General features: G+C 53.1%; 1 protein-coding gene across 10 annotated transcripts in view; it reads left to right on the top strand.

Annotated features, from left to right (window-relative positions):
- The window catches only part of ZMIZ1 (zinc finger MIZ-type containing 1), a 239,401-nt gene that overhangs the window by 189,127 nt on the left and 25,830 nt on the right, over positions 1-24,444 (top strand). For all 10 annotated transcript variants that reach the window (XM_053582469.1, XM_053582463.1, XM_053582468.1 and 7 more), the window contains one exon: positions 14,542-14,686. In XM_053582469.1, the coding sequence (XP_053438444.1) occupies positions 14,542-14,686 (145 nt within the window). The remainder of the gene's footprint in view (positions 1-14,541; positions 14,687-24,444) is intronic.

Below are 24,444 nucleotides of genomic sequence, written 5' to 3'. Positions count from 1 at the left end.
TGGAGGGCCGGACTATAGTTTAAAAAAAACTATAAACAAATTCCTATGCACACTGCACATATTTTGAAGTAAAAAAAAACAAAACGGGAACAAATATAATCACACTGCCTCATGTGGTCTGCAGGCCGCAGTTTGAGGACCCCTGAAGAAGCTGGAAGTCAGGGAAACCCTGGCTAAGTGAGCATAGGGGAACCAAGTGGTAGTCCAGGGGAGGACCTTGGGAGAGATGGCAGAGGCCCTGATATATGCCTGTGACAGAGTAACCCTGGAAGGAGAAACCAAAAGCCACCAGCAGTTGTTTGAGAGTGGGTGACAAGGATGGGGTCAAGGAAACTGTTTTTCAGTGCATATCTTTTTTTCTGCTTCTGTATGTTCTGACTACAGGCACACATTAGTTTTTCAAAAATAACATTTCAAAGTTAAGAAATGGAACAGTGAGCTGGACTCAGCACTTGTCATGGGAAAACTATGGGTTTGGAAGCTGGAGGGCACAGGCCCAGATCCCTCTCATGGCCTGTGTGTGAAATGTTAGCTCTGTACAGAGAATGGATTTGTGTATTGCTTCTTTAAATAACAAGTAAATTTATTAAATAAAAATAAGCAAGTCTGACTCTGCAGTTTTTGCTGGTTGTCCTTAAGCAGGTTTCTTAACCTCTCTGAGCACTAGTTTCCTCCTATCAAATGGGGGTGGTGATCACTATTTCAGAGGATTGTCACGAAAGTGAATAGAAAGAGGGGATGTGTTCATTTCTGCCTACTCTGCAGTTGACCTTCCCAAGGATGTGTCCCTGCACGACCCAGCTCTCTTCAAGCCAGGGAGAGAAAATATATCCTTATGCTCAGATTCTCCAAGGGCTTAAGACCCCATGAAGGTCCAAGCTCTGCAGTCCAGCTCCCCCAGGGGTAGTTGGGTTTGCTTCAGACCCCCAGACTGAGAGCCTTTACAAGACCCTGTGTCCCGCTGGATGGTCACTTGTCTGACCAGGCTCGCCCCTGGAGGGTTGCCCACCTGGTGCTCAACTTAACTCGGGCCACATAGGCATCCAGCTCTGATGCCCCTCCCTGCCCCGGTGTTTCCTTCTTTTTCCACTTGCTGTGTTAATTTTTCATGGTCTCCATCAGAGGCAGAAGGCAGAGAGCTGTTTCCTGCAGGGAGAGAGCAGGCGCCAGAGAGGGAAGGAGGAAAGGAGGACTACGTGGTGATTAAACACTGCAGAGGCCTAAACAAATGACACTTCCTCCCCCAGCTGCTCTGGAAGCGAAGCAGAGATCTGGGCCTGAACTGCAGATGGCCCAGGCTGCTGTCTGTCCCCCGCCTACCTGGGGCTGCTTCCTGAGAGCCGTCAGGGAGGCTGAGCCCTGCGAGACCTAATTCTGTCCTTACTGCCTTTCTGTGAGGGCAGCTCCAAGGCAGAGTGCTGTACAGTAGCACAGTAGCACACTAGCAGGTGTGGAGCTGAGAGCTGTGGTGGGGCAACAGTGTTCCCTGATAGGGTGGAGGCTTTAATTAGACCATCAGTGCTCAGAACTGTGCCTGAATCAAATTCTCCACCTGTAGCCACTGTCAGGGTTCTTACCTTGTTGGACCTTCAGAGCAACTAGGTGAGAAGGTTTTCATGCAAGTGAAGAAACGGAGGCTCCTGCATCTGCCAAGATCACACAGTTCATAACTAGTAGGTAAAGTCAGGGTTCCACCCACTTCTGACTCCCTACCAAGTGTCCTTTCTCCCTTCTTACAGGCCAGGAAGAGAGAGTCCAGGCGGACATCAGGGCAGGTCAGTAGCAGTATCAGAGAGCATTTGCTAAGCACCAGTTTCTTCTGGCCCTGAGAGCTTGAGTACACACTGAACTCAGAAGCAGGGAGAAAAGGCTCCTTCCCTATTGATTTGCTCCTGCACCTGCATCTTGCCAGGCACTGAGCTCAGCACCTGGCCTAGAGTAGTGGTTCTCAAAGTGGGGTCCTTGGACCCACAGCATCAGCATCACCTGGGACCTAATTCAACACGCAGATTTTTCGGTTCCACCCAAGACCAGCTGAATTAGAAATCTCACTGGGGGTGGAGCTCAGCATGCTTGTGTTTTAACAAGCCTTCCAGGTGATTCTGGTGCATGGCACAAAATTGAGAACCCCCGGCATGGAGATCTAGGTGGTTTAGCTCTGTCCTGGGACCTCACCATCCAGACATCACCCAGGTGTGTTAACATTCTGAGTAACAGGTGCAGCCAGCAAGCACCAGATGTAAATGAAATTCTTATAAACCATTCTTATTTCCATTGCAATAAGGCAACAGGATATTTAAAAAAAAAAAAAACCTCAGAGAATCATTTCATCAGGTAAAGAAAAGATCTTACAAAAAGAAAAATTCTTTCTCGTTTCCTGCCCCCTCCCCCACTGATAAATCAGTCTCTATGTCAGGTTATCTTGAGTGGAGTCTGCCTGGGTGTGACTAAAACAAGTATCCAGCATGCTGGCACATACTCTCCAGGAGGCTTCAGGGCCCTCTGCAGTCTGGAGGAGAGTCCAGGGGGTGAATGGAGGCCAGTCTGGTGTTTCAGGCAGCTGGGTCATACGCTTGCCAACCTATCAGGCACCCGGAGAGGTATTAACAATAACCCAGCCAGGCATGGGTGCCTTGTAGGGCTCTGTCAAGCATCCATGCTCCAGGATTCTCAGAAAAGGAGTGGAACGACCAGTTAGGAAGTCAAGACATAGAGACATGACCTATGCCAGCGATCAGCTTCTCTTGCTGGATGACTAGCTGAGAGGAAAATCCTACAACAGGGTTTTGGATAGAGATCCTATTTGAAGGTTGTCACCTCCTGCAGTGTGAGATCAAGAAGCAGTGTCTGAACTGCCACTGCAAGCTGCCCAGGGGTGGCTGCATCATGTGTCCTGAGTTTACAGCACCTGCCTGATTTCTGGAGTGGCTGCAGCTGGCGGAGCAAGGCCCTCCCTCTAAGGCCCACCTGCCTCGTGGGTGAGGCCTTTGCCCTGATTAGACCTCAGGCTCACTAGCTCAGAATCGGAGGAAGGAAACTCCATCTGCATTTCTTATAGCAGGAACCTGAGATTCTTGGAGGCTAACCAGGTCACTCAGCCAGGGGAGATAGGGAGTGTCCAGTGGGGTAGGATGAGGGTCTGAGTGGTTGGAGGAAGGTAGGGGGGTCATCTAGTCATTAGATTTTTCCTGACTCTGCTTTTTCTTAAGGAGCAACAATTGACCTGAACCCAAACTCAGTAGTCAAGGCTTGGATCCCCCAGCATGGCGCAGTCCACCCCATACTCCTCCTGCCCCTTGTCACAGAAGCAGACATGCCCTTGGTCACTCCTCAGCTCTGGGCAGTTTTCCAGATGGTTCCTTTGTAGGAAAAAAAAATGCCCTGGGTTCTGCACCTACCCCAGGCTTAGTCTTAGGACCAGGACCCCAGGATGCAGACTGTACTCCAGCTTTGTGTGCCCAGGCTTGGTGAGATGAAACCATTTTTGAGGAGTCCTGAGGGTTGTCACTGGCCAGAAAGGCCAAGGGCCTGGGAATGGACACAGGGTGGGGGAGTGGTGTAGATCAGATCAAATTGGAGGAGTAGTTTGCAGCAGCACCTCTCAGTACTCTAGCTGGTGGTCCCTCACCATCTAGGAAGGCCAGACGCCCATGATGTTTAGACCCAGAGGTCTCTGTGATGCTAGGAAGGGCCCCGCCTACCTCCACCTGCTCCTTCTTATGCTGGGAGGAGGTGGAGGACGTAGCCAGCTCTGCAGGATGTCTCAGAAAAGTAAATTACCCAGGGAAAAATTGATCCCCATAACCCCTCGTTACTCTCCCAGCTCCCTGAGAGCCAGAAATGGGCAATGGTGTTTAGCCCTGAGGAAAAACTATAAATGCAGAAGGCAAAACAGGCTTTCGGGGTGGCTCCTTCTAGAACAAGACTGCAGTGCAGGCAACTCTGTGATTAAGCGTGAGTGGCAGGCAGGGCGAGTGTGCCCTCTGCTCACCTTGGAGACACACTGGGAGGACTGACCCAGAGCCCAGGGTAGGGAGAGCAGCTCATCTCCCTGAGTGAGCCACCCTCATCACCTTGCCTCCTGCTCCAGGCTCCTGGGGACAAGAAGGAAGTAGAGAACTCTAGGGGTCTCAGCTTTCACCCTCTATGGACATTGCTCATCGTTGGATACCGAGATTTGTCCTGTTGGAACCCAGAATACAGAGGGCAGGTACACAGAGGCCTACTGCCTAAGTACGTGGTGGGGGCAGGAACCTCCGGGCACCTCGCTCCCATCCACACCTGCTTTGCTGTCAGCTCTGCCTAATTTCCCCGATGTGAGCTAGAGCTCCCCGGCCTATACCTTGCAGCCAGGAGCCTAATCCCTAGGTGAGATGACAGAAGCCAGCCTTGGTTCTGGCCTACCAGGCAATCAACTTCTCCGAAATGGAAGTTGTGGCTACCCCACCCTCGGGTTTGGGAAGGACCTGGGGAATGAGGAAGTGTGAGCCAGCCCCTTGAGCTGTTCTTGGCCGACAATGGCATGCTGGCCCACGCATCTGCCCAGGCCTGTCCCTCCAGCTGGCAGAACTGAGGGCCACTCTGCAGAAGTGTTCATTGGGCGTTCTAAGAATGGGACGTTCTCTTTCTGATGAAAACACCCTCTTGCGTTTGTTGTGGAGTATCTTTTCCATTGAACCTGAGCTATCTGGGAAGACCTATAGGGTAGTGTGAGGTGGGCAGGGAATTTTTCTGAGCCTGGATTTTCCTGAAGCCTGCGAAGAGGCTCAACCCAGTCTGGTCTCTCCTCTTTGGGACCCAGCCTCCACTGGGTAAGGGATGACCAAACCGGTTTGGGAAACAGCCCTGCTGGCTCCAAGGTCCCTCAAGAGTTCAGTTCCCAGGGTGAGTTCACATGCCTTGAGACTCTAGCTCCCAGCTCCTGCCAACCCACGCAGCCCTTGGGGAGAGGGGAGCAGGGTGTGCAGTGAGTGCTCCAGGAGGGAGGGACAGCCCAGCAGCCCTCTCTCAGGCCAGGCTGTACCACAGAACCTGAGCAGGCAAGACCTGCCCAGCACGGGGTAGCAGAGTAGGCCAGGCCATGAGCCTGTGTGCACATCCCAGCCCAGCCAAAGCCCCCATGGCCAGGCAGAGGTAGGGGGCGGGCATGGGCAGAGATGGACCGATTCACTCGCAGCCAAAGGGCTAGCAGACACTGCCTCCTGGTTTTGGCTTTTTAACCTACAACATGATGGAGATGACAGAGTAGGGAACAGACATGGGGATGATTTAGCAAAACCAGAAGCAGCTGAAACTTGGGACGTGCTGTGCCAATGGTGCTAATGTAACAGTGTGACTGTTCTGCAGGAGAGTGAGCTTTTCCCCCAAGGGAAATTGCTCTGGTTTTAGGTTCTAGGGGTCAGCTATCAGGGCCACCAAAGCCCAATCCACAACTATCCACGAAGGACATTTCCTGTGACCAAGGAAAAGCCCTAAACCCTTGGTCCACCAGCAGCTGAGGCTGCAGAATGCTCCCCATCCACCTGCTTCCCCTTGTGGGGCCACTCTCTCCTTTGGGCATGGGTCGTGGTAAGCAGGGCACTGGGCAAGGTGAGTTCCCTGGAGCCCCTTCTATCTATAACTCACGCTTGGTGGGGAGGGTCTCTCCCAGGTGTGAGGGCAGAATCCTCAGCATCTGCAGGGTTAGGAAGAGGTCAGGGCCAATCCAGGGGGCCACTGTATACATGGCCCAGAGAGGGGAGGAAGTTATCTTCAGTCATACGGGAAGCTAATAGCAGCGCTGGGCAAGAAGCTGGGAGGCCACAAGGAGTGGGAGGTAGGTGGGAGTTGCAGGCCTGTCTCCTGGGGGACAGGCCTGCTCTCAGATGTGTCACAGACCTGGGCTTGCAGGGACACCATCACGTGCCAGCAGCAGGGCCATTGCCCTGTGGTGTGCCTTTGTTTGGATCACCTCCTCTTGGGCCTCGATTTCCCCTTTATAAAATGCGGATGGTCTCATCCTCGGCTGACTCCTCACTGGGGGTGCCACGTGGCCGGAAAACTAAAGAGTTGTTTGTGCACTGCACGGCCAAAATGGACACCCTGTCTTACAGATGCACACATGTGACCCCGAGGCCACACCTCTGGTACAGTGTCCTCGCTAGAGCCAACCATGGTCTCCTGGGGCCAAGTGGCCACTGTTCCACCCCTCTGTGGCCATGTGTTTCCTGTGCTGTTTCCTCCTGAAGCGAGGTGACCTGAGAGACCTGGCAGAGAGAAGGGGTGCTGCAGTAATGATAGGTCTAAGAGGGGGACAGGCCCACCACCTACTGCTGGGCACAGTCAGGTGGGGGCTGAGGCTCTTCCCGCTTCCCAGGCCTCCCTGTGACTGCCCTTCATGTGGGTTTGCCTCAGCCCCGGCACCCAAGTGCTCCTGAGGAGTAAGGGATCTGGCTGGACTGGCCCCCGGCACTGCTGGGCCAGAGAGCTGATCAGAAGAGTGCTCATTGGGGTGAGCTCTGTGGGGGCAGCGGTCCCCTCGATACAGTGTCTAGCAGGGAAAACATTGAGCGTGGGCACCGTTGGGGCTAGAGGAGTCCCCAGCAGAGGAGCAGGGAACACAGTCTGCCCAGAGAACCAGGGGGAAGGTTCAAGGCCAGGCAGTTTTGAGTATCTGTGTGATCCTCTTGGAGACAAATGAAAGAAATTATATTTCGTTTGAGCAACTTTATCCAGCACGTTGGTGGAGAGATGAGGAAACCTCTTAATCCTAAAGGAACCTCAGGTGCTGTATCTAAGTGCAGGCCCTTAGATATATCCACCAAGTCCCATTAAGGGAAGGTGCCACCATTGTCACGTACACCACTATTTAATGTACCACTAAGAAGGAAGTTAACAATGAAAGTAGTAACGGTTTATTCTTACACAGTAGAACCTCCATAATTGACCACCTCCCTACATTGACCACCTCCTTAAGTAGACCTAATTTTCTTAGACTGGGCATGCACCACGTGTGCATATTAGTATGGAAGTAGGCCCATCTGGAACTTTATGTTGACCGTTTGTTCCAGTCCCCAAGGTGGTCAACTTAGAGAGGTTCTGTATAACACTTTCTACATCCCAGGCATGGTACCAGCATTTTGTATTAATTAGCTTGTTTAGTCCTCGTGATAACTTAGGAGGTAGGTAATACTCGTTTTATAGAAGGGAAGAACAAAGCACAGAGAGAGAGGGAGAACTTAAGTGATTTACCTGCAGTCACACAGCTGCTATGTGGCTGAGTGGGCATTTGTACCAGGTAATCTGGCTGCAGAGCCTGTGTTCTTGGCCACTCTGTTTTGTGGAGGTGGGAGACAGGAGGCAGCCAGCGTTTTACTGCTTTATGGTCTCTGCTTGGGACTCTGATAAGAGACTCACCATCTCTCATGGTTGCAAAGCTCAGGCCCTTCCTTCATCCCAGGGTACCTACAGCAGCCAGTGAGCAGGAGAGATTCTTATTGTCTCCCCATTAGAGAGGAAATGAAGAGAAGAACCCAGGTCTGGGTGGTCTCAAACCCCCACATCCTGTGCCTCTACCCTCTTGTGCCCTCACCACCCCTTTTCTGTGTATGGATCTGGGACCCAGGGCCCACAGGCACAGACAGAAGGCTCGACTGTGAGGGTTGCTGGTCGGAGGGTAGGAGGGGGCCCTGGGTAAGATGCTGCCCAGCACTGGGAAGCCACTAGCATGAGCACCAGTGCCAACTGTGAGCAGAGGAAAACCAGGGCCAGGCTGGCTACCTGCTTTGCATGAACTGCTGTTTTCTGTAACCTGCTTACCTTCTGTTCCCCATTATGGTAGGGCGGGGCATGTCATGAAAACCTGACTCAGTTGTAGGTTTGATCTGCTGACAGCACCCATCTCCGAACACACCCCTGATGAGATTCCATTCAGAGCTCTGTTCCTGAAGTCAGGATCCCACCCCCAGGCATGGTGACCTGCCGCGGGGAGAGGGCATGTTAAATGTTGCAGGCACCAGGTGACAGGTATCACCCTGATCGTCCTCTTGTCTCAGCATATGGGGTTATTTCTTGGCTGTGATTCATGTCAGTCTATTAGACGTGTGTTGGCTGCATAGCATGTGCTAAATGCCATGCTGGGTGCAGGATTGCAGAAGTGAACCCCTCAAATCCCATCACGGCCCCTGGGGGTTCATGCTGTCACTGTGGAACACATGGTTCCCCTGGTGGTCCAGCTCACCACTCAAGTGTCTGTCCACTGATTGATTGTCTTCCATCCACTGGGCCCTGTGCAGCCTCTGGGGACACAGGTTGGAAAGAGGTGATCAGAATGCATTTGTGGAAAAATTCCTCCACCCTTGCAGAGGGTGGGTTGGCAGGAGGCAGCTTAGGTGACTAAGATAAATGGTAGGATGCTCTTGTCATAATTCAGGGGAGAAGCAGAAAGGCTGCAGAAGGTGATTGGATTGGAGTCGGCAAGGAGCAAAGGGAACAGGCTGCAAAGATAGTCAGGACTGGGGATTGGTGGGTGGGGCACAGAGGAAAGTGGAGTTGGGGACGGAGGGGCCCAGTGTGGGGGCCCAGCTCTCCTGCTCCTGACTTACCAGCGGGGCCCTGCAGCTCCTGTGCCCAGACTTCCCTGTCAGTGAACGGGACCACTCTCTGTCTTCAGAGGGTCTCGTGTGGCCTTTGTAAACTAATGGGAGCGTCTGAAAATGTATCATCCGTGTCTTTATTGGAATAGTGAACCCCACTGGTGTTCTGCCAGGGCACTGTTTGAGGGGCCTCAGTTTTAAGATGCCACGTGGGCACTTCTGAGTGCTGCCCTGTCCTGGGGCCTCCTAGGTCTCAGAGGCTCCCTGTACACACATGCACACACACACTTCCTGTTCTCCAACAGCCTTTTAGCTGCTGAGCTGCTCTTTGATACCTAATACGCCTTTGTTTCATTTTGTGAGTGGCTTCCCCAGGCTACAGTGCATTTGATGACTCTCCTGGTTGGCCCTTACATTCAGGCCTCTATACACTCCTCCAGAGGGCTTTTCGTCCCTTCCCTCGTCCCTTCCCAGCCTCCTCCCTCCTCCCCACCCCTGCCTGCTGCTCCCATCTCTTCCTGACTCCCAGATCTTACTGGGAATAAGCACCCACGCCTCTCGCAATCCACGCCTTCCCCCCACCACACAGGAAGCACTTCTTTCCTTGTGACCACCACACGACCCCTCTGGTTCCTCACTCCTTTTCATGCATTTCCCATGTGCCAGGGGAGCTTGTCTGCTTTCTTTGATGCTTCAACAAGATCACTGCTAACAAAGGGTGGTCACTCGCTGGTCACTCTGGGAGCACAGCTCTACCAGTCTCCCTGGCCCCGGGCAATTCCTAAATTAGGGCCTTGCTGCTTCTGCCTTCTGCCACCTCTCCTTTGGTGTCCTGAGCCAGCGCGGCAAGTACAGGGACTCCCTGCCCCCACGCCTCCTTCACCCTTACACCTGGTTTCCTTTTTCTTTTCCCGAAAGGACAGTGTCGGGGCTGCTGGCTACTGGGGGAGTTGCTGGAAGGATCGCGGAGAGCAGATGTCAGGAACTTTCTGGTCCTCTCCTGATCCTGAGAGCCAGGGAGCATTCCTTCCCAGTTGTATTTCAGAGGTGTGGCAACAGGTCAGCTGGTGTCGGTGCTGCCGTGACTGTAGTATTCTCAGGTGCAGTTGGTGCGGAGACATGTCCACTGGGTCCTATTAATAGAAGGTGCCACCGTTGTCACACATACCACTATTTAATGTACCACTAAGAAGGAGAAAAACACCACTGTGCCCTCCTTTGCTATAGCATTGTTGTAAGACCTGTGCTGCTTGTCAGTGATGTTGGTTAAGCCCATGGCTGGTGTGGACCAGGAGCCTGGTGAAGCTTTGAGAAGCTTCAAAGACAAGTGCAGGCAGCGGGAGGATGAGAGGTTAGTTGTCCTTTCTGCCCAGCCCTCAGGGCTGCCGCTCCTCCTGTGGATGTGGCTGCAACTGTCTGGATCTTGGCTGCTAAGCCCAGGGCTCTAATGGTGGCCCATGAGATGCTGGGCCTGGGTCTTAGGCTACTCTGGATCCTGAAGAACCTGCCCTCTTCCCACTCTGGGTGGGTGCTATTGGGCTGAGGGGCCCTGGGTGTGTCATGGGGGACTCAGGGAAGGAGGAACAATGCCTTTTTTCCAGCGCCACTGGCTCCTTTCCGCTGGCTAAAGCTCAGAGTAGGGAATTAATTTGTGTTCCCTGTGTTTCAGGGCACTTGACATCATCCCTCTGTGGCTCAGAAGGGAGGTGGGAGGAGGGGGCCTCTGTGCAAAGGCTGTGCTGTTGAGCCAACAGCCTAGTCACCTGCTGGGGGGCCAGGCTTACTGGTACCCTGCACCCCACCCCACCCCACAAGCTTCCTGAGCTTCAGGCCTACCTTGGGCTCTGCAGAGACACCTGGGCCACTGTGGGTTGCCCCTCTACAAACCAGACTTAATATACTAATTATTATGTGGCAAGCAAGTATACAGCATTGACTGTGTGCCCTGCTCTGTCCCTCTGCTTCATGGTGGTGACTGAGTTCATTCTTACAACTACCATAGCAGATGAGGAAACTGAGGCGAGGAAGCTTGTCCCACAGCAGAGACAGCTGGGATCAGGTCTTGTAGTCTGTGCCTCCCCAGGTCTCCCAGTGTTAAGTAATATGGGCGGTGGGTGCAGGATTGTAAGGGCTGCTCTTCTGAGGCTGGTGTGTGTCACAGGGTCCTGAGCCCTCTGCCTCCCTCTTCCCCCACCCCACTCTCTGGCTCCTACTTGGATAACCTGGAGCTGACTGACAACATTAATTTACACCTCACATCCACTCTGTGAAGCCTGCAGCTCCTGTGAAACCCATTTTATAGATGGGAAAGTGGAGGAAACATCATGAGAGCTAAGCCTTGAAGAAATTCTATGAGGAAAGAGGCGTGGTGTCTATGGTGGGGCCAGTGTGCAGGGAGATGGACCTGAGCCTCGCGAAGAAAAGACCACCTCCCATCTGTGAGCTGCTCCCCCTGCCTACTTTGAGCAGAACACATCTGCAGGTGTTGCACCTGCTCTCCACACAGTGCAGACACGGATGTCACACTAACTACACACCAGACACTCGTGCACACTGTAGGTATTAGTGTCTTGTAAACATAATCCTAAGGAGTAAAGCATTAATAAAATGCATGTTTGGCAGATGAAGAAACTGAGGCCCAGAGAGATCGATTTGTCCAAGGTGATGTAGCTATGGAGGGCAGAACCAAGTTTCAAACCCAGACTTTCAGGGTTCCTCACCCGGAACAGGTCAGGAGAGGTGAGAGTCTAGGTTTGAACCCAGCTCACCAGGCAGCCTGTTGGTCCTGTTGGACTCGGCAGTGGGAGCTCTGCAAGGTTCCACTGGAACGCTGACCCAGCCCGTGTCAGTGGGAACTGAGGCCCACAGCAGATGATCTGCAGCCATTTGTTGAATGACTATGGATGAATGATCAAACACTCTGATACCTAAGTGGCAGGAGCCTGGTTGCAAGGATGCTGGTTGGGAGTGGTAGAGATGGCCCAGTGAGTTCCTTTTTGACATGCTGGGTGGTGCCTGTTTGTGCACTCTGCTAAAAAGTGTGAGGACTGCTTGGAAATGTGGGTTAAGGCTCAGAGTTGGCAGTTAGGGTCTGAGATGACCTCCCCACACCCCCACCCCGGCCCCCACTGCCACAGCTCCTGGATTCCCTGGGTGCCTCTGCACCTGCTCGCACCTGCTGGTGAGGAGGCAGAAGAATTGCCTCTGGGGCCACCCCCAGGCACTACACTGAAGGGATGAGTCTGCAGCTGTGTCTGTCTGACTTTTTCTCTTCCAGGAGGGCCAGGACTCATCAGAGGTATTTCTGGGACAGAGGACCAGTGGGCATGCTGTCAGCCTCAGGAGGGGTGGTCCTATCTGGCTTCCCATGGGGCAACCCTGCACACCCCAGCTTGCCCTGTACCCTACCTTCTGTGGCCAAGCCTCTGCTTCCAACAGCCCCCCTGCTTCCTAGTTTCTGGTGGGCAAAAGGCCTCTCAATGCTGACACCCTAAATTGGGAGGACTCTAAAAAGGACGCGTGGGAGTACTGAGGTTCCGAACCCCTCAGCAGGGTTTGGGGTATCTCACTATGGGTGGCCATGGGTCTGAGTGCAATTTGTTGACAGCTATGCAGGTGATGTGTACATGGGGCTCTGGCCACAGGAGCAGTGGTGGGCAGAGAGAGCCAGCCGTGTGCGCTATACTTTGTGAAGGGAAAAAGAGCCTTGGATCCCAGCTGTTGTTTTAATTTGGAAATTGGGGTTCTTTGTGTGAAAAGGGGGCCTTTGGAGCCAGCCCTGTTACCATCAGCGAGTGGGGCTCACAAGAGGAGAGAAGGGCTGGTTGTATTGGTGCCCAGCTGGTGGGAGGGGCCCCTCTTGACCTTGGCTATGGCAGAAGGGGGGTCTGGCTAAGATTGAAACAGCCCTTCTGTGGCAGGTACACTCTGCACACAGTACCTGAAGTACTCCCGTCCCTCCCACCCACCCTGGGACTGCTTGTGCTCCATCCCAGCAAGTGCACAGACCAAAGGCATGTAGGTCAAAGCAGCATGCTGGCGGGACTCGACTGATCAGAGCAGGCAGGCCCCCAGCTCAGATGTGCATGTGACCGCCGAGATCCAGGAACACACCCAGACACCCGCCCAGCTGGTATCACTCTGTCCTTGGATAATTCCCTGCCTGCCCCTGTCTGTCTCCTGTCCTCCTGGTTCTCTTGACAGCCCCCAGACTCCCTTTTTGGCAGCAAATCCCCAGGTGTTGTCATTAACTGGTGTTCGCTTCAGAACAGCTCATGTTGGTCTGTACCATAAGAAGAACGTGCAGTGCACCACCACACATGATAGCCAGGGGCTATCAGCAAGGCCTTTGTGCTCACCAGCCTTCACGGGTAAGGGGTGGTGCCTTCCCACCTCCTCCTTTCCTTCTTGCTTGTGGGAATGTGGCCTTCATGGCTGCTTGGTCCATATATTGTGCCTGTGTGCAGTACACCAGACCTCATAACCAGGCCCTGCCATGTAGCCAGCCTGCCTTTATTTCCTTTGCAGAAACCACTCCACCAGGGGGAGGGGGAGGTGGGCTATCTTTGGCTAAGCAGGAGGTGGCCCCTGATATTGGAGGAAAGCCCTGAGTTCCCCAATGGTGGTCTGTTTCCACTACATGGCATGGCTGGCCCCAAGGAGGCTAGAGGGCTGGAAGGGGTGGGGCAGGCAGCAGGCGCCACCATCTGCAGCCATCCTTTGTGCTGGCAGCGGAGCAATCCCTCCATCGCAGTGATCCAGCAGGTCTCGTGTTTGGCGTGCAAATGAGTTTCCAGATGTCCAGTGCCCCCACACAAGGAGCGGTAGCTCAGGGCCTGGGAGAAGAATGGAGCAACGTGGAAGCCCATGTCTGTTTATTCCAGTCTCCCCTCCAGCCACAGCAGATGTGTGCTGGGCGCCCGCTGCCCGGGCGTTGCCAGTTTCTGGGTAGACTCACACCAAGGGAGGGTCTCCCTTCCCTTCCCTGTACCCTCCTCCCTCTAAGGGTGATGTCAAGGTGACCCCTCAGAGAAGCAGGATGCATCTTATAAGACTTAGCCCTTCCACTGACCCCTTCTGGAAAGAGAAACAGATGCTCTCTTAGAGATCACTGTCGCTGTTTGCATCCTTGGTTGCATCCGAGAAAGTGTAGCCAGTGGCCTTGGTAAGACCTCCCAGGGCTGTGGGCTGACGGGGAGCCTTGTCCAGGACCTTGGCTGTTTGAAGTGGCAGCCTGCCCAGCCATTGCCCATTATTGTGCGTTTGGGTGTCTTCCCGTCGTGCCGGCTGAACGTGATGAAGGGGTAGACTCAGAAGAGGCCAGAGAGGTTCCCGAGTGAGATGGAGGGCTAGGAGAGCATGGCCACCTGGGAGGTATATGCTGTGCAGGTGTGTTCAGCCAGGGTGGTTTTTGGATTGGAGTTTAGAGCCCTGCAGATGCTCCCGGGATTGTCAGCAGGCTCCAAGAAAGCTATAGATCTCGCTTAAACCTTGCAGTTTTTGAGCCCACTTGTGGGGAAAGGCCAAGCAGTGCTGACTGTTCCACAGTTGGAAAGGGTGGGCTTCACTGAGGGGTCTCAGGTGGCAGGTGGCTCCTAGCCTTGCCTGACTCAAGGTCTCTGTTGCTCCTCCAGTTACCCGTTGGCACTGTCTCTGCCACCCCTTTCATCATCTCAAGTCTTATCTTTGCTGCCTCCGACCTACAGCATGGTAGCCATTAAAATGGGCTGTCTTCTGATCAACTCTGAGCAACCGAAGCTTTTGACTCCTCCATCAGGCTGTTAGTCCCATTTTAGAGTCGAGAACACTGAGGCCTCCTGAGAAGGCTTAGTGAATCTCCCATGTCACACAAATCTGGAAGCAAAGCCAGTATCAGCAACATCAAGTCCAAGGAGGGTGGGCTGGGGTCCCGCATGTGGCAGGGTGTAGCAGATGAGATGCCCCCTAACCATCCCGTTCATCCTTGCAGCCCTGCTGTCCTCCTGGTGTGAGGAGCTCGGCCGTCTGCTGCTGCTTCGACACCAGAAGAGCCGCCAGAGCGACCCCCCTGGGAAACTCCCCATGCAGCCCCCCCTCAACTCCATGAGCTCCATGAAACCCACTCTGTCGCACAGGTGAGTGGGCGTGTGCCTCGGAGGGGCAGGGGTCAGGGCTGCTGAGGTAGGTGCTGCAGGTGGAAAGCATCTACACAGCTATGAGGACATCACATTTTCTAAGATGCGGTGTTTGCAGTCTTTGTGGGTGAGGGCTGTTTCTCCCTCTTCACACAGAGGTTAAAACTGCTGAGTTTACCCAGCCTGACTGCTTTGTCACTTTAGTGAGGGCTATTTCTTCTTCAGGTTCTAGGCTTTTGCAGAAAGTTAGAAATCCTGAACTCTAGGCTTTCTCTTTCCTGCAAACCCCCCAAAAATCCAGGGCCTGCTGGGGCCTCAGGAAGGCCACAGGGCGGGTGATCTCTCCCCGAGATGGGGACAGAGCCAGCGCAGGCTGACCACACTGGAGCCTTAAGAGGCTAGACCAGGCCCTCCAGAAGCCTGGAGTCCTAGACAGGGTGGGTAGAATGGGCTCAAGGGAGGTTTCCAGGCACCAAGGCATTGTCCAGCTCGCCCTGCAACAGCCTCAGGAGGAACACGTGGTCAGGACTGGCAATTCCCCCAGTTAATTATCTTGCATGTCCCTTGCAGAGTTGGGGATGCTCTCTCTGAGCTCTCTGCAGGCTGACCCTGGAACAACAGGGCCTGTCACGCTGTCTTCTCTCGCTGTGTGTGTCCCCGCTAATGATCAGGAGGGGCATTTGCAGTCAGAGCTCAGCTCTCATTATCCAGCCTGACTGAGGGACCTGCAGCCCAGAGCACGCTGCAGGCAGACCTGGGTCACACCATCGAGGCGCTGCCGGGAACTCTGGTGTCAGCCACGCTTTATAAATCGAATTAGAGGCTTGTTGACTTTCAGAGCCAGAAAAGAGCTTAGCACTCATCATATCCAGTGCCCTGCCTGTGCAGGATTGCCCCTGACATGTGGCTGCCCGCCTCGGTCAGAGCACTTTGTTCCAAAGCAAGCCCACTGCCACCCGGCGCACTGCCTCTCTGGACCCTGGGTCTGGCTGCCAACAGCTCCAAGCCTCCACGCCACAGCAGTGTTTCTTCCCAGGGTTGGTTTGTGTGCAGGGTAACTTTTCATGGTGCAGGATTTTGTAGGGCATTTAGCATCTTGGTCCCTGCCTATTCCATTCTTCTGATGATTGCCTCCTTACCCCCAAGCATTGTAACAGCAAAAGCTCCCACACACATTGGAGGGGGCATCACCCTTGGTTAAGAACCACAGCTCTGGAGTGGCGCCTGTGGCTCAAGGAGTAGAGCACCAGTCCCATATGCCGGAGATGGCAAGTTCAAACCCAGCCCCGGCCAAAAAAAGAACCACAGCTCTGGAGAGGCAAAACCTACCTTCTCCTACCTTCAACCCCTTGTTCCTCGTTCAGCTAAAATCCACAGGTCAACTCATCTGAGCCCAGCTGCAGAGCACAGAGTATGGTTGAATTTAACTCAAGCAGCATACTTTGTAGTTACCCGTGTGAAGCGTGAATTTATTAATTCTGGCCCAGCCATCTATCCCTCCAGAATCATCCTGCCTCTCATCATCTCACATAGGAGCATCTCAGCTTTCTCTCCCCCAAGTATTTCAGTAAAGTCGTTGCTGATGACAGGACAGAGCCCTGCAGCTCCCCATTAGAGACCTGCCTAAGACCTGCTCGACTGTGATTGTGCAGGCCACAGAGTGGCACAGGCCTGGACCGTGGCAGGCCATTTGCCTGGTTGTCCTCTGAGTTGAGCTGAGGCACGAGATTGTTCAACCCTGGGGTTAAATGGAGATGAGGCATGGCTGTGCTCAAGGAGCTGATTGGGGCTAGTTGGTGAATAAGACTCACTGGCACAAAATTAGGAGCCACAGATCAAGGCAGTGTTAGGGTTAGTGGATAGGCAGACTGGGCCTTGCCATTCCAAAGGAGGAAGATGGGCAGGACTGACTGCCGGGGGCTCCCTAGAGGACGAGAGATCTTGACCTTGAAGTACTTAGGCCGAGAGTAGGCAAGTGTATTCTGTGAATGCAAACTGACTTCCTGAGGAATGGTGTGGGCCAGAGAGCCACTGACCAGCACCTGGGGCCCACAGCCTCTCCTACCACCATGGCTTCAGATCCTGTGTAAATCCAGCAGTACGACCGAGAATGCAAAGCAAGAGCCTGACAGCGTGAGGACCAGTCTGGTATTTTCTGTTTGGGACTTAGGTGGCCTGTCAGAGACAGAAGGCTGTGTCAGCTGGAAAATTTGCTGAGTATACTGATGGCTGACCAGTGGGTTCCATGAAACCTCCTCCTCGAGAAAGAAGTGAGGTGACGGGTCTTCTGCACAGTTAGAACTAGAAGGGAAACTAGGCCCAGAGAGGGAATGTGACTTGCCTAAGAACACACAGCAAGCGAGGAGCAAAACAGGGCATTAAACAGTGTACACTGCTGTGCTGTTCAACTGGTCCATCAAGGTCAATAACTGTAGTATCTGGTTGTCTAAGCTGATTTGGAGGAGTTTTCTGGGAGACAGTCATCTAGTGTCTGGTCTACTCACTCTGTTTCCCATTTTCTAGTGAGGCAGTTGGAAGTGAAAATCATCAGTTGAACGTGACCAGAGCCCATGTCCTATCCCCTAAGCCCAGGGCTGTTCGGAGGACACATCGTGGTCGGGTGATTAAAAGTTAGCTGGTGTTTCTTTGTAACCTTGATGAATTTCCCAAGGGAGAAATCCTTCATTCCAGGGAAAATCAATGGGGTCTCTCACCTTATAAGTCCCTAAGGTAATTTCCCAAATGAGAAAGAAAGAAAATAGAAAAGAAAGTCAAGAATTTTCACAATTAGCTTTCAATCCATCATCCTCAACGGTCTTAGCGAATGACTTGGAAGAAGAAAGTTCTGGTTGCCTTTTCACTGAGGAGACCTTGGGCCAGAGGCCATCTTAGGTACAGTACTGAGGTATTCACAGTTTTGTGCTTAGAGGTATCTTAACTATTTGAAGGCTCAGGGTCCTTGTCGAAGGGCAGTGAGGACCAGCGAAAGGGAGAGGATGATGCAGCTTGGAGGCCTACCCCACCCCCAGAGAGCACAGGTGGCTGGAGGATCCCTGGTGACTATAGTGTTTCTGTAGCTCAGGTGTCACAGTCAAGTCCTCTACAGGATGCGGAAGTTTGGTGCTACAGTGTGAGGCTGCGAGTCAGGGCCTGAGTTCTTCCACCCAGAGGCTGTGTGGCCAAGTAAGGCCCTTGACCTCTCTGAGCCTTGTGGTTCCCTGCTGGGGAATGCTGAATGTCAGGCAATGCTCAATTTATCATAGCCCCTGAGGCCATTTTTGAGGGTAAGGGTGGTGATGAGAAATATTAATTATCCAGCTTATGAAAGTCTTTAGACCCCGAGTCTCCCTGTTTTGTCCTCACCACTGGTCCTCTGTACTGACAGGTGTGCAGCATGCTGCACAGTGGAGGGGAGGCCAGAGAGGCCAGGGACGGGCCCTGGACAGTGGCTGAGCAGTAGGACACCTTCCAAGTTCCTGCAGTGACCTAGAGTTGATACCAATGAAGCACTTCTGCCCTCCTCTTCCAGATTTTTTTTTTGTAGAGACAGAGTCTCACTTTATGGCCCTCGGTAGAGTGCCGTGGCCTCACACAGCTCACAGCAACCTCCAACTCCTGGGCTTAAGCGATTCTCTTGCCTCAGCCTCCCGAGTAGCTGGGACTACAGGCGCCCGCCACAACACCCAGCTATTTTTTGGTTGCAGTTCAGCCGGGGCCGGGTTTGAACCCGCCACCCTCGGTATATGGGGCCTGCGCCTTACTGACTGAGCCACAGGTGCCGCCCCTCTTCCAGATTTTTAATGAGTGGTTAAAAAAGCCATTTGTGATTAGCACATTGTCCATATGCAAATCAGTGTTGCGAAGGTAATTAAGGGCTTAATAAATCTTGTTTATGCTGTTATTTGATTATAATCAAAGCCAGCTAGAGCCAGGGAAAGTCTGTAAGATTGAGAGGTGCCATCCTTCCTCTTCCAGATGTGGGATTTGCAGCCTCCAGAGGAGAGCTCCTGGGTGGGAGAGATTCCTGATGCCCCCTGGGCATAGCAGGTCGGGACACAGGCCCTGGAGCCAGGCTCTCAGGTCCTCTCGCTGGGTAACTTGGGGGCAGTTACTTGCCTTGTTCCTGCCTTGGTTTCCTGATCTACAAAAGGGGAGTGGTAGGATATGGATGCTTGTCACCAAACCGGGCACACTGGAAGCTCCATAAACCAGGTGCTCTTCTCTGGCCTTCAGCCAGGAGCCATCAGACTCTGCTCATTTGTGGTCAGCTGACAAGGACGGAGCCAGAACTGACCCCCTGTCTTCCCCTTCCCTTGGTCACATCACAACCATCTTCATAGCTTCATTTTGCTCTTTTTGCATAACTGTACTAAAGCTTAGTTTTTAGTAGGCCCTTCTTGCCCCCCAGAAAAAAATTTTTTTAAAAAGCAGTGAAAGGGAGAATTGAAAGACCCATAAATCCCTGCTCCATCCGTTCCAGATGGCCAAGACACAAGGATCTTTTCCTTTCCTCCTTCCTATTGAAAAATGTTAACACCCGTTACTACGCCGAGCTTTGCTACACAAGTTCCTCTCTTAGTTTCACCGCAGGGAGGGAAGGAAATAGGCCCCAGTAATTGTGATGATGGAGAATGCTATTAATGGTTCCCCTAAATTAAAGAGGGTGGGAGCTTCAGCTCCTCACTGGCTTGGCGTTTCATTAGTGGTAACACTATAGCCTCACATGGAGACAGGACCAATATACCCAGATAGGGGAAATTAATTAGAATGTGTCTGACAACACCCTTACTAGGAATTTGTTAGTTCTCCCAAATAAAGTGGCTGTTAGAAGTGCAAGGAAAGAAACAACCCAGTCTTCCCTGACCCTTCCTTCCATGAATGTTTGTGTCCAGGGGTGCCCAGGAGCCAGGGTCATCACTCCCTCATCCCAGGCCTTGCTTCTTTCCTTTCATTCAGCAAACCTTGATCAGTGCCCATGGAGCTGGTTCATAGACATCTTCTGTAAGTGCAGTGTGAAGAGCGCTCTGTAAAATATATGGAAAAATTCTTGAGGGAACAAAGGAAATTGCCCTTGACTAGGCTTAGGAGACTTATAAAGGGGAATATGCAGCCTGGGCTTTGAAGCATAGGTATGAGTTCACTAGGAAAGGGAAGGCAGAAAAAAACTGAGGATGTCCTTAGAGGCTTGGAAAACGCATTCTTTCTAGCTGTTAGGCAGGAATGATAGCAGCTCCTCTCCTCTCTAGTATATTTGCAAAACTCGTAAGCTCCTTCATTGTATCATCACGTGAGTACCTACACCTTGGGTGGGCTGAGAATGGAGAGAAAAGGTACAAGCACAGTCATGCAGGGTCCTTCTACTGGGCATTGTGCTGAACTGTACCTGTATTCTCATGTTTTTATCCTGAAAGAGTGTTAGTCCCATTTTACAGATGAGGACGTTGAGCCTGACTTCAACTAACATGTCCATGGTTGCCAAAATTGTCAGTGGCAAAGCCAGGGTTTGGCCCCAAAGAGTCTGACTCCAGAGCTCCATCCATTTAGGTAACCTATCTCCTGTGAGGCTTCCTTCTGTCCTTTGAGTAATAGCCTCAAAAAGAAGTCCCTGAATCTTTGTCAAGCTACCAAGTCCAAGCTAAAGCAGACAATTCAGTGTACAGAGTGATTTTCCTGGGACGCTGTTTGGATTTTCTCTGCAACCAGACTTTGAGGCCCAACTTCACTTCTTCACTGTCTGTTTGTGCTGGGTGACTTCCCCGAGAATCCCTTTCTAGAACCTTTGTGAACTCCCAGATCTGCCCTGCTGGATCCTGAGTTCCTGAGACACACACCTGTTGTAGTCAGGTGATCTAGGAGCCTCGCCCTCTGCGAGCCGTGGTCCTCAGAGAGGCATCTGTCGAGGCCACCTAGCAGGACATTGATGAGTTCTTAGTTCACTTAATTCTTTGCATCTAGAAGCCACTTGATAAATCACAATAATAATAACAAAAGCCAGCAGTTTTAGGGTATCCAAGATATGTTGAACACATATTAAGCATGTGTACTTAATCCTGACAATAGTGTTCCAGGGGAAGTGCTGTGATCATCCCCAATCTACAGATGAGGCGGAGAGCGAGCAGTGGGTTTATTGCTTCCCCCTGTGTCCCTCGCTCACATCTTGGGCCCCAATGTCGTGTGGTTATAGGCGCACTGTCAGTCTGCCCCAGACATATCAAATGGGCTCATTCATTCTCAGCAGCCTTCTGAGGGTAAGCCAGAGAAATGGTGGTCTCCCTGTCACTTGGTTTCATTCAACAAAGGCTTCCTAAGCCCTTAAGTGTGTGAAGACATTATGCCCAAGAATTCAAGGTTATGGCTCCAGAAGAAAAAAGCGTTAGGCCCTTGCCTGTAACCCCAGAACATGCAAGGGCTTCCCAGAAGAGATGGCCTTTGGCTTGGCCTGGAAAGGATGGATGGCATTTTCAGGGTGGGGCAGAGCTTCCCAGACTGAGAAGAGGTGCAGAGATGGGAGCACAGCAGCCCTGGCTTGGGAAGTGCTTAGTAGTCTCAGCATTTGCTGCTGAGACCCAAGAGGCTTCTGGCTTTTGTGCCTCTGTGGGTGGAACAGGGTTATTGTGGCTGTTTAGGCTGGACAGGACTGTGGCTGGGCCAACTCGTGTCATGAGACCAGGGTTAGAGTTATATGGAGTGGGGAGGAATTATTAAGTCACGCCAGGCACCTCTCCCTGAGCCAAGCATGTCTGCAGGTTATACCATGCTTATTAGGGGAGACAAAGGGGCTTCAGGGCACCCCGTAGTCCTTCCCACCTCCTCCAGGCCTTGCCTCCCTGGTGGCAGCCTGGGAGCCTGACTTGTCCTTGACATTGGGTGGTGGTGTCTGAGTCCAGACAGAGGTGTGGTGTCGGCAGGGCAGCCGTGGGGAGGCCTGCGGGGGCGAAAGCCTTGACTGCAACAGCAGGAGCTGTCTCCCCTAGAACAAGATGAGTCACAGCCGCGTGAGTGTGGCTGCCACTTCTGCTTCTGCAGCAGGTGTATGAGCAGGCACGCCAGTCCCGAGTCTGCCCCGACATGCATGCGCCTGTCTCCCCAGTGTGTGCAGTAGTGTGTCAGCAGGGCCCTGCGTGTGTGCACACATACATGTGCATGCACATAGGTGTGCCTCGTATTGCCCGTGTGCACCTTTGTTCCTAGGCAGGGAACCTTCCAGTCAGAAGGTGGGATGCCCAGTTTGGGAAATTTGGTTAACTTTGCTTCTCACCAGGTTTGAGGTAGAGGGGGTGAAACAGGAAGGAGCTGGTTTCCACCCACAAGGCCCACCCACGGAGCTGCAGGGCAGTTGGGAGCATGTTTGTAGGCCTATGCAGTGTCCCCAACCAGGGCCTCCCTAGCTGGGGTGCTAAGGCAGTGGCTGCCAGCTCCCAGGGGTCTTCCAGCAGTGTGTACTTCCTGAGCCTGGCCAGGCATGTTCTGAAAGGAAAGGGACCTCTGTCTAATTTGATGTTGGCCTGGAGAATGTGGGAACTTTGGGGGCAGAAGTTCTGGGCAGAGAAGAGACTTAGGCTTGTGTTTTGTTGAGTTGTAGGGGATCTCATGTTTATCTAAGACACAGGCTTTACAGGACAGCAGGTGTCCAAGGACCTCCTCTTTGTTTTAAGTCAAGCCCTCCCTGCAAGACTCTGGTGTGCCAGCTCTGGGGCCAGGTGGTACTTCAGGTCCCCAAGTGACCTCCCTGGGAGAGAAGAGGTGGTTGCAGCCCAGCATTAGGAGCACACTCATTACCTACTTCCCCCGGTTTCTCTGCACTGCCCACTGTCTCTGGGCTCCTAGTCCCCAGCCTGTCACCTCAAGAGCAGAATCTATCTGTGTCTATCCCCTTGGACCCATGCATCTGGGTCTCACCCCTTTCCACAGGTCACTAGCCTTCACCTTGTCTACCAGCTGAGTGCCCTGACTAGCTCCTCTTGTGATTCTGGTCCTGCTGTTTCCCTCAGAAGTCATGAGTCATCTCACGCCTGTGTCACGTCCCGGTTGAGAAAGCCCTTTTTTCCCTCCTGCTGGTTCAATGTCATCACCCACTCAGGTTCTATGACCTGCATTTGGAAAACACTGAGCATAGGGCACTGGGCGGGGGGATCATTCTTACACCCGTTTTACAGATGAGGAGACTTGAGTGCAGAAACTTCCAGGGCCCTGAGCACGAAAGCCTGTGCTGTCACAGAGCTTCTGTGCTAGTGCTGATAGATAATAACCAAATGAATGTATAACAGTGGTGGAGTGCTGTGAAAAACATTACAAAGCCAGGGTGTGGGGACAAGGAATGTGGGGTGAGAGTTCTTCCTTTTACCAAGAAGGTGGAGACAGGCTCCTCTGACAGTCTGAGCAGGGACAGGAAGGAAGCCAGGGGCTGGCGGGCAGGGAGTTCCCAAAGAGAGGGCATCCAGGTGGGGAGGGGCAAGTGACAGGCTGCTGCCCTCCAGGCTGACATGACAGGGCTCAGCCACCCTGGCTCCCCTCTGCCTGCTGGTCACTCGAGACTCTGTCTCCCTCCCAGAAATCCTCCCCATTGGGCTGGGTTCCTTGCACCCCACTTGCATTCCTAGTGAGTACTGGTGCCTCCCTGGCACCTCTGCCCCAATTGGCCTGGGCTCTTGGGCAAGAGCAGCCTATGGGGAGGGGCACAAGCTCTTCGGGTGTGAGTGAGATGAGAGCCTTTGTCTTCCATTGTCTGCTGTTCCTGAGGCTCCGGCCAGACAGGTATGAGGTTCCTTCCCACCCGCTGCCTCCCCCAGTGCACGCACACACACAGTACCTGACAGTGCTGCACTGCACACCTCAGCCCCCAATGGGCTACCCGAGGCAGATAGAGGCAGGGCCACTGATGTGGTCACTTTGCTCTTCTGCTCTCCCTGGGCTCTGCATCTGGGATTTGGTGACCCTCGGTGAAGAGGGCGAAGCAGCCTCAGGCCCACACTCCTGGGGGCTGATCCCAAGCAGGTCTTCCTACTGTGAGCTCGCCTGCCCCTTCCCAGAATCCACTGGCACTCACTGTCCCCTTGTACTATGACAGGTAGTAGAAAGACGTCACCAGACACTCACTATAGGGCTAAGAGCAGTATGTTGGGCCAAAGTCCTTACTTCTGACGCATGAGGGCTCCTTAGGGAGATGTCCCCAAACAAGGTGGGAACTGCCCAGCCTAGTGAGGGTATGGGAAAGGTGTGGCACTGGTTGGCAGAGAGGAGGCAGTGTTCAGGGGGCAGCTTCCAGAGAAGACAGCTGAAGCTGAACATAGGGAAGGACAGCAGGCAGCTAAACCATTCTTAAGTGGGAATTTGGATTTTGCCTTAGGAGTACTGGAAGCCACTAAAGGTCTCTGGTTGTGCTGAGTGTCTTAGAGGTTGGAGGGAGATTATTAACTTGATGGGGATGTGCCTGAGAGAGACAGTGGGGGCAGGGCAGAAGTGCAGCAGGTAGGCTGGGCCTGTGGGAAGGAAGGGTGATCTGGGAAAGACTGCATTCCAAAAGCAAGTCCGCTGGGCTCTGCTGGCCCACCCACCAGGAGGGGACAGGGAGTGGGGGTGGGGAGCAGTTCCCAAGCAGGCAGTTCCAAGGGGAAGGTGGTGTGGGGATCGTAGAGGGCCAGGTGGAGTCACAGCCTGGGCAAAGGAAGAGCTTAAATTGAGCCTCAGGTCACACCACCTCCTCCCTTGTATGGCCTGTGGACTTCTGGCTTAGGGAAGCCAGAAGCTCTCTGTGGTGA

Source organism: Nycticebus coucang, chromosome 3 (genome assembly GCF_027406575.1).
Source record: "Nycticebus coucang isolate mNycCou1 chromosome 3, mNycCou1.pri, whole genome shotgun sequence".
NCBI classification, from domain to species: Eukaryota; Metazoa; Chordata; class Mammalia; order Primates; family Lorisidae; genus Nycticebus; species Nycticebus coucang.
Note: the sequence above shows the minus strand (reverse complement) of the source record. Positions and strands in the feature narration are given on the sequence as shown.